Below are 9,744 nucleotides of genomic sequence, written 5' to 3'. Positions count from 1 at the left end.
AGAATGTGGGTGCTAACGGGACTTCCCAGGTCCTGGGCCTCAGAACAAGTAAAGCGGCCCAGGCAGTACAGCAGAGAGAACACGTGGTTTCAACAGCAGTGGAGCTGTAACTTACATGGATGACACTAACAAGGTATCAGATCTCTCCACGGGAGCATCAAGTGCAACCCAGTTCGGGGGAACGGTGGCTAGAGCGGGGTGCGCCTGGGTAAACGCAAAGGTACCAATTAGTCAGGCAGATCCAGAGCTTCGGGACTGAGCAATTGTGCCTGGGCGACTGGAATTGCCCCTTACACTCCAAATCAAAGATGGCACGTGTTCTGCAAATGCCTGCTCCGCATAAACAATGCCTCAGCGACAGGAACCTAACCACTGGCGTCCAGGAATCGTGCCTGGGTATCCCGGCGAGTGCACAGTGGTAGACGGCGCCCGGGGCACCTGCCCAAACGCCGGAACGAGCTCGGCGCCCGAACCGTGCGCGCCCAGGGGCAGTACTGGCCCCACGCACATGCACACGCACGGGAGCGCAAGCTCCCGCGTTCCCGATGCAGTGCCGAGGCCGGGCGCCGGCGGGAGCCCTGGAGTCGGGAGCTCCAGGAGGGGCGGGTGCCCGAGAACTGAGCTCGAGCATTTGCTCCACTGTGGCCGAAGCCCCGCCCCGGCCCCGCCCATCTCTTCTCCCGCGCGCGGGCTCCGCGCGCCCCATGCCGCGCGCGTGCGCGCGCGTGCGCAAGCCGGGGCCCTCCGCGGGCGGCCCCGTAGACCCAAGGAAAGCGTCGACCCGTAAGGTCCCAAATTAACCCTTTCCCTGCTCGCTCACTCAAGGGGCCCGATCGGGTTCCGTGCCTGCGCGAGCGGCGGCGCGCCTTCTCCCCCCCCTCCAGCCCGCACCGCGCATGCACGGGGAGGGGGGGTGGTGGGGGTGTTCGCGGCAGGCTGGGTAGTCTGTGCTCGTGCAGGAGGAGGGCTGCTACCACCAGGGACGTGCACGATCCCCCCCACCCCACCCCTTCCCCAAACTACAAAAAAAAAAAAAAAAAAAAAAAAGCCCAAACACTGCCACCCGTGCCCCCGCGTCCATCCCGTCCCGGCCTGCGCGCTGCCGAACGCGGGAGCCCACGGCGAGCGTCTGTAGCTGTGCCAAGCTGCAGGTAAGCGCGGGCCGGGTGCGGAAAGGGCCGGGGCGGGCGCGGGGACGCGGGGGCAGCCGGCGGCGGGCGCGGCGGGGCGGCTGTGTGGAGGCGCGTTCCCGCCGAGCTCGGGCAGCAGCCAGCTGCAGGATGTGGCGGCGCAGCGCGGTGCGAGCGGGACCGGGCGTGGGCCGCGGCTGGGCGTGGGGGCCAGGAGCCCCGGGGGCCGCGCAGGCCGGCGAGCGGGGCTGGAGAGGCCAGGCGGCGGCCCGCGCGCGCGCCCCGCGGCCGAGTTCACGGCCGCCCCGCTCTCCGCGCCGCAGTGCACCGCGGTGGGGTGGGGACGGCCGAGCCGGGTCCGAGCGCGGCCCGCGGGGCGCCGCCCCTCGCAGCCGTTTTCCCCACCGCCACCCCCGAAAACCCCGGGGCGGCCGGAGACCCCCCGCGCACGCTCCCCGCCGGCGTCCTCCGGGCTCCGGGGAGCCGGCCGCGCGCCGCCCCCGCCCCTGGCCGCGGGAGGGCGCGGGAGGACCAGACGCGCAGGCCGCGGAGTGCGCGGGGCGCGAGCTCGGGGCTCGCGGGCGGAGCAGGGCGCGGCGCGGCGCGGGGCTGCGGAACCGGCCGCATGCCCGCTCCCGAGCCCGCCCCCGCCACCGGGGCCGCTGCGGGCCAAGGAAGCGCCTCGCGCCCGCGCCGCGCCCTGGAGAAGCGGCGGCTGGTGGAAGGGAGAGCGGCCTGGCGCCGGCGGGAGCCGCGCAGGGGGAGCTTTTGTTTGGGGGAGAATGCGGAGGGCTCGCTGCACCCGGGGGCCCGCGGGCTGCCGAATGCGAGCGTGGCTCCCCCACGCGCGGGCTGCGCCCCGGGGCCCGCGCCGGGCTCGGTGCTCCCCACTCCCAAGTTGTGCGGCCGCGACAGGGAAGTGGTGTGGCCGCCATTGTCGCAGCTGCTCCGGAATAAGGAGGCGGCTGCGGCTGCTTATGTAAGTTTGCTTTGGGAAAGGCCGGCTCCCTGCTCGCTGAGGACGCCTTAGCGCTCCCGCGATCTGGAGAACTGCTAGGGAGGAGCTGCTTTGTGGGATTGTAGGTGTAGGGCCGTGTGTCTCGTCCCATACCTACTTACACACATACTGGCGGTGGCTATCTTCCGGTTTGACTCATTTGAACTTAGCAATGGGAACATCTCTGTAGGGAAAAAAACGAGCCGATTGGCCCGTGACCTCCTTTGAAAAGAATACACACCAGAAACCAGAAGCTGCACGCTGGTATGTTGCCATGGCTACTGTAGGGCCGCTCTTCTCCTGAGTGCCAGACCCCTTGATTCCACTGTTAGTGACAGCAGAAGTGTCACTGGAGAAGGTTCTGCAGGGGCAGCCCTCCCTCAGGCTGACTGCAGGCCCGGGGCGCATGTAGAACACAGGAAGGCAGAGCTGGAGTGGGCGTCCTTAGAATCCTCTTAGCAGCCCTCACACAGTGCAGAGAGAAACCCTAATCCAGAGTTCTGTGGCTTCTCTGCCATAGACTTGCTCTGTGTTCTCAGTATGGTGGTCCCCTTTGGGAGTCCAGGGCGAAGTCGTGTAGGGCTGTATTCTAATGTGCCCACCTCCTCGAACCGCACCAAATTAACGTATTTGTGGGATTAATGGTCAGTAGAGGAAATTTTTGTTCTTCGGCATATTGGTCCACAGGATGTGGGCCTCTTTAGGTGAGAGTTAAGAATCAGGGAAAATTCTTTGACCCTGCATATAGGGAGAGAGTGGGGAAATGTGGAGTTTCTTCTTTGAAGTCTCTGGGACAAGTTTGTAGCTGTGTAAACAAGGTAGCATGCTTATTCCCTCCCCCTCTAGCTGTTGGGTATGTGTGCTCCCGCAGCCTTCCTGTATTTAGAAAAACGTGCATGTAGGTGTTTACAGGGCCCTGAGGGAAATGTGGAGAGCTGTGCACCCAGCAGGAAGTGGTGGGCATCAGGAGCACAGGCTGATGTTTTCAATAATCTAATCACCCTCCACACCAGTTCTAGTTTTTGTGTAGAACTAACCAGGCCTGACTACTGCTAGCCTCACTGTTTCTACCTGGAAAATGGGTTCCTATGCAAGAGGTGGAAGAATAAAGGGGTTTGTGACTTCGTTTTGTTTTTTTATTCTTGTAAACGCTTGGCTTAGCAGATAGATTTAAGATAAAGAAAAGCCTTACTTAGTGTTTCTCTTTATTCCTGTAGGTCTGGCTTGCCCCTGATCAGACTTACTCTGATCTGAAGATTTTGGTGTTTAAGGCATTAAGAAAATAGCCTCAATTGTTCATGGTAAGTACACCTCAGAATAGTAAGCCTTAGACTATCATTTGGCATTTAATTTAAAATAAGTGCCTCAGGCCAGGCATCCTGGCACACACTAAGGATCCCAGCACTCTGGAGACAGAGGCAGGCAGACCTCTGTGAGGTCAAGCCCAGTCTGGTCTACAAAGTGAGTCCAGGACAACCAAGGCTACACAGAGAAATCCTGTCTTTAAAAAAAATCAAGAAAAACCTCAGGTCTTGGGGTATCAGATGAAAGGTAGGTTACTCACTTGGGTTAAGCAGGTCTCTGCTCCACAGTGTATTCATTCATTCTCTCTCATCATACATTTACAAATCTATTTCCCTGAGTAAAAATATGTTTTCCTCAGGCTTATACTTTGTTGAATAAAAGTAACATAGTGCTTTTTTGATGGAAAATGTAAAACACATTATTTGTAGATTAATTCTTGAACACAGTGGTAGGTCTTTCACGATGGCCCTGAAATTATTTTACTTTTAAAATACTCCATTACTTACCGAGTACAGGTTGAACGTAAGACCAGACCAAAATGTTCAAACTCTGAAACTTTTTGAAGGGCAGTAAGCCACAAATGAAAATTCTATCCTGTGAAATTTTGTTTAAAATATTACTTGAGGTAGGCGGATCTCTGAGTTTGAGGCCAGCCTGGTCTACAGATCGAGTTCTAGGACAGCCAGGGTTACACAGAGAAACCCTGTCTCAAAAAATAACAACAAAAAGATGATGGTGAACAAAAATACATTATTTGAATAGTACGTAAATTACCTCCATGTTTTGTGTACAAGGTATACATAACATATCAACTAGTTTTGTATTTAGGCTTGTGCTGCCATCTCTCGTTTAACTCATTATGTATATGCATGTATTGCAAAGTCTGGAGGAAAAAAATCTGAAATTTGAAAGGCTTCTGGTCCCAAGCATTTCCGAGAAAGGTTTCTCCACCTGTACATGTGAGACTTCTTACTGGATGGCTGGAAGGCTGACATCCTGTGAACATGAAGCCACTCATCACTCTTCCCAGATGTCTTTTGGGGTCAGATTAAACCTTGACACCCTCGTCCGGGAATGCCCAAAACTGCTATGGAGAAACTAGAAGACAACACAGACTATGTGGCAGCCATGCCCTCTCTGTTTCTTCAATGCTGCTTTGTCTCTTTTCTCAAGAAAGTGTTAGTGCCCAGCCCCAATGTTATTTTCCAGAATCCTCCACACCTGAAGTTGGATTCCACGTTAGGACTTGAGGCTTCTTTTTTTTACCCCCCCTTTCCCGCATTGGCTGTTGCATACATGTCTGCATGTGCATGAGTGTGTGTGCATGTGCGTGGCCATTCCTGTGGCGACCGGAGGCAGACAGGGTTGGGCGGTGGCTCCTTGATGGCTCTCTCCACCTTGTTAGCTGGGACAGGATCTCTCAGTTCAACCTGAAGTTCACTGCTCAGCTGGTGGAGCTAGCCGTCTTTGCTCGGGATCCGTTTGCACCTTCTCAGAATTACCGCTGGCCAACCTGAGCCCACTGGAGCTTACATAGGCTGTTTATCGGTCTTTCCCTCTGTCTTGACAGTTTGGCAGCATGAGTTCTTAAGCCCTGTTTAGCACTGACTTTCTAAATGCTTTCCAGATGCTCACAGGATGACTAATTTTTGTATGGGGAGTACTACATTCACAACAATTAAAGTCCTTTAAAAAAATATTTTTTTTTTGCAGGAGTTTTTCATCAGTATGTCTGAAACCATAAAATATAATGACGATGATCATAAAACGCTGTTTCTGAAAACGCTGAATGAGCAGCGCCTGGAGGGAGAATTCTGTGACATCGCCATCGTGGTTGAAGATGTGAAGTTCAGAGCCCACCGGTGCGTCCTTGCCGCCTGCAGCACGTACTTTAAGAAGCTTTTCAAGAAGCTGGAAGTGGACAGCTCCTCTGTCATAGAGATAGATTTCCTGCGCTCCGACATCTTTGAGGAGGTCCTGAACTACATGTACACGGCCAAGATCTCCGTGAAAAAGGAGGATGTTAACCTAATGATGTCGTCAGGTCAGATTCTTGGCATCCGGTTTTTGGATAAACTCTGTTCTCAGAAGCGTGACGTGTCCAGTCCGGATGAGAGTAACGGCCAGTCCAAGAGTAAGTACTGCCTCAAATTAAACCGCCCCATCGGAGATGCCGCCGACACTCAGGACGACGACGTGGAAGAAATCGGGGATCAGGATGACAGCCCCTCAGATGACACAGTAGAAGGCACCCCCCCGAGTCAGGAGGACGGCAAGTCTCCCACGACCACCCTCCGGGTTCAGGAAGCGATTCTGAAAGAGCTGGGCAGCGAGGAAGTTCGCAAAGTGAACTGCTACGGCCAGGAAGTAGAATCCATGGAGACCCCCGAGTCCAAAGATTTGGGGTCTCAGACCCCTCAAGCCTTGACATTTAACGATGGGATGAGCGAAGTGAAAGACGAGCAGACCCCGGGCTGGACCACGGCCGCCAGCGACATGAAGTTCGAGTATCTGCTCTACGGTCACCACCGGGAGCAGATCGCCTGCCAGGCGTGCGGTAAGACGTTTTCCGATGAGGGCAGATTGAGGAAGCACGAAAAGCTGCACACGGCAGACAGGCCGTTCGTCTGTGAGATGTGCACGAAAGGCTTCACCACACAGGCCCACCTGAAGGAACACCTGAAAATCCACACGGGGTATAAGCCCTACAGCTGTGAGGTGTGTGGGAAGTCCTTCATCCGGGCCCCAGACCTGAAGAAGCACGAGAGGGTCCACAGCAACGAGAGACCGTTTGCGTGCCACATGTGTGACAAGGCCTTCAAACACAAGTCTCACCTCAAGGACCACGAGAGGAGGCACAGAGGGGAGAAGCCCTTTGTGTGCGGCTCCTGCACCAAGGCGTTTGCCAAGGCCTCGGATCTGAAGAGGCACGAGAACAATATGCACAGTGAGAGGAAACAGGTCACCCCCAGTGCCATCCAGAGCGAGACGGAGCAGTTGCAGGCCGCAGCCATGGCCGCCGAGGCCGAGCAGCAGCTGGAGACCATTGCCTGCAGCTGAGGCCGGGGGTCGGGAACACTTGGCCTGGGGGGTGGGAGCCGAGGTTGCGTTGATTGTAGCGGGTGAAGACCTTTGACTGCTCTGTGGCCGCTTACGGTGTTGTGCTGACTGGACCTTAAAGGCAGTGCTTGCTCCACTTAGGGAATTTTCAGATTTCTCAAGGCAATTACGTTCCTACGTTCTGACCAAACAGTTGTGGGGGGTTTTGTGTGTGTGTGTGTGTGTGTGTGTGTGTGTGTGTGTGTGTGTGTTGTTTTTGCTGTCTGATATTCATATTCCCCGTAAGCTCCCTGCCCTTCTTTATGGTTTCAATTTGAAAACTCCTTTGTCCAGTTTAAAGTGAGCGGCTTCTGTTTCATGCTTAACTCCTCTTTGCTTGCCTGGTGAGTGCACCGCACAGAGTAACTGAGTAAAATGATTTCTTGATTGTCCCGGTATATGTGGCTTGCGGTCAGGACGGCAGTTTGAATAACCGTGTACGAGAACGTCACGCCGATGCCGAGAACGTTGGCACAGGCTGGCCCAGAACACTGCATAAGTACAAAACCAAGTTTGGAAGAAAAAAACAATGGATGGTGTTAGTTTTATATTTGATTTGTTAATTTTACATATATATATATATCATTGTTTTCACCGTTCCTGTGGACAGATAATGGTTGTTTTGCTGAAGTGTCTCTTCATCCATCGAGAGGGCTCCTGTATACACCCCCAAAACACTGTGGGTCATGTGTGCCTCAGGGTGAGTGAAACCATGGAGGTACTGGTGGCGCTGGGACCGAGTTCCTCCTCTGTCCAGTGTGGCCACACCACCTCTGGCGTCTGCAGTGGACCAGTAGTGGGAGGAGGAGAAGAGTCTCTCAGACAAGGTTTCCACAGATTTAAAAAAAAAAAAAAACAACAACCCTAAGATTCCCTAGGTCTTGAAATCTTGACTGATTTCAAAATTGGTTTTGTATTTAAGATCAAAATTTGGACAAGAACAGAAATGCTTCTTCAAGTATGTTTTTTGTAATTTGTGGATCATCAAGCTTTGGGGCTCTCTGCAGCACTCAATATCCCATAAAGAAGATGCTTACTTAAATAAATTTAAAATCTTTTTACGTGTGTAAATAGTAGTGTTGGTCTTATGTATTTCAAGAAAAAGGACACCTGCACTTTTCTTTTTTTTTTTTTTTTTTTTTTTTTTTTTTTGCACATTGGATTAAAGTACCTTTCATTGGCAACAAACATCAAACTGTTTTAACCCAATATTGAAAATCGTCAGACCAAATGTTTGTTTTCCAAGTATGTTTTATCACTGGTTGCAGTTTTCAATAGAAGATGTCTGCCTTGTCATAGCCATAAATCAAAATTATGAACTTTGTTTCAGATCCGGTGTACAAAATGTTCTTTTAACGATTTCCTTAGGAATATATTAAAATGCCAACAGAGTTTGAATTATGTTCTGTAAGAAAGTGCTAGGTGATTGTTTTAGGATGTGTACAGTTGTAGAAAGTGCCAACTTTTAAAGTTCATGTTTGGTTCTGAAGGCTTCCTTTTTTTAAAAAGAAGAAGTGCATTAAAGTAATTTCATGACATGGCTTGCTATACTAACACCTGTTATTACTATTGTGAGAAAAACTTTATTTTCAAAACTGGTGTACATGTTAGCCCGAAATTGTCGGATGGAAAAGCTACCTTTAAATTTTTTTTTTAATTTATTGGTAAAATGTTTTAGTTTTAAATTAATTTTTTCCTGAGAGCCCTTTGTTCTGTATTGAAGGCAGTCCTGTCAGTGTGTGTCTGTGCTGTTGGTAGGAGGGCCTCCTGGTGATCCTAGGCTGTGCTAACCAAAGCAAACGTGAAATCAGCCGGCGTCCTGTTGATAGCTACTTCAACAAGCCGTATTTTGGGCCTTTGTTTTTGTATATAAAGATGATGATATACTTCTCTTGTTCGTGATCATTTTCTTTATGACCTTGCTGTAGCCATCCAGATCCATGCTGACTTAGCTGTGCTTTCATAGAGGTACAGACTTCACATATAAAATCAGTCCCTGTAGAAAGCCTAGTAAGCAGGTAATCTCCTTCAAACCTGGGGAAACAAGGCAGAATTTTTGATACTTTGTATTATGTGTTTAGCATTTTAACTATTCTGTTCAAGAAATGTATCCGTGTTACAACTTCTACCGTTAGTTTCCTTTGGAGTATGTGCTTTCTTTAGATATTTTTTAGTGACAGCGGGCTTTTAAAATTGCTTTTCTTGGCCCTGAGCAGTAACTCTGCCTCTCCTCCTCCAGCTAGCTCTAGTTATCCCTAGGTAGGAAAACCATCATGTTAGGTTTCTCGAGGGGCACTCCAGAGACAGAGTTCCTTCTGAGATGTGCCCACCCAAGTCTGCAGCATGAGTGGAAGGGAACTTCTAAACATGGGCATGGCTCCTTTTCCATCAGCGCCCTTTCTGTATCCACAAGCACTGTGGACTGCCCTCTATTAGTGCTGGTTTAGATAATGAATACCGGAATTTGTAGCCTTAGGCTAATCTGTTAGTCGGCTTTCTGTTACTGTAAAAACAGCCGAGAATGTTGTGTGTAGGCAGCACAGGTCTGTCATCCCAGCTACCCAGGAGGCTGAGACAAGATCAAGTTCAAGGCCTGGCTGGCTAAAGAGTCAGTTCAAGACCAGGCTGAGTAAATGACTGAGGCTGGGGATATGGTGCAAAATGCTTCCCTGTCATGCATAGAATTCAGTCTCCTATACTGAGGAATTGGGGGATGATAATGCACAACTTCAAACACATTTTTAACTACCCTCATCTTACCCTTCACCTTAAGGTAATGACGTGGATTTTCACCTCATTGCTTACCGTGAAAATTAAACAACACGGAGCCCAGTACTCGGCTCTCTGGGAGCACCATAAATATTCCCTAGGTTTTGTTCTGTTTTCCCCTTGTGCTGGTTTGTTTTAGAGATGGTATCAGTCTGTAGCCTGCCTCTGCCTCCATAGTGTTGGGACAATAGGCATGTGCCAAAGAATCCCACCAAGTCAAGGGTGTTCTCAGTGGACACACAAAACGTTCTTTCTAATACCGGTTCTGCAATCGCTGCCTCTAGACTGTAGGCTGATAACCTCATTTAAGCCCTCATAACTGAGAACCTTGGCATTTATAAGGTACCCATTCACAGCTTTGTTCTAACAGATGTATTCGCCCTAGAATTTTCTTTGGTTTCATAATCAGCCATCATTTGCCCATTTTTAAGTAGGTCATTGGCG

General features: G+C 51.2%; 1 protein-coding gene across 3 annotated transcripts; it reads left to right on the top strand.

Annotated features, from left to right (window-relative positions):
• The first annotated feature begins 714 nt into the window (after nt 1-714).
• On the top strand, nt 715-8,417 carry Zbtb14 (zinc finger and BTB domain containing 14). Of its 3 annotated transcripts, none has more exons than XM_021638283.2 (3): nt 715-1,151; nt 3,345-3,428; nt 5,146-8,417. In XM_021638283.2, the coding sequence occupies exons 2-3, from the start codon at nt 3,426-3,428 to the stop codon at nt 6,490-6,492; spliced, it is 1,350 nt and encodes a 449-aa protein (XP_021493958.1). In that variant the 5' UTR covers nt 715-1,151; nt 3,345-3,425; the 3' UTR covers nt 6,493-8,417. The 3 variants fall into 3 exon arrangements, with proteins under 3 accessions (XP_021493958.1, XP_021493959.1, XP_021493957.1); XM_021638284.2 differs by lacking the exon at nt 715-1,151 and adding an exon at nt 1,242-1,298; XM_021638282.2 differs by lacking the exon at nt 715-1,151 and adding an exon at nt 2,057-2,109.
• Nucleotides 8,418-9,744: the final 1,327 nt, after the last annotated feature.

This window comes from Meriones unguiculatus, chromosome 15 (assembly GCF_030254825.1).
Source record: "Meriones unguiculatus strain TT.TT164.6M chromosome 15, Bangor_MerUng_6.1, whole genome shotgun sequence".
NCBI classification, from domain to species: domain Eukaryota; kingdom Metazoa; phylum Chordata; class Mammalia; order Rodentia; family Muridae; genus Meriones; species Meriones unguiculatus.
The sequence above is the reverse complement of the archived record's forward strand: the minus strand, read 5'-3'. Positions and strand labels throughout refer to the sequence as shown.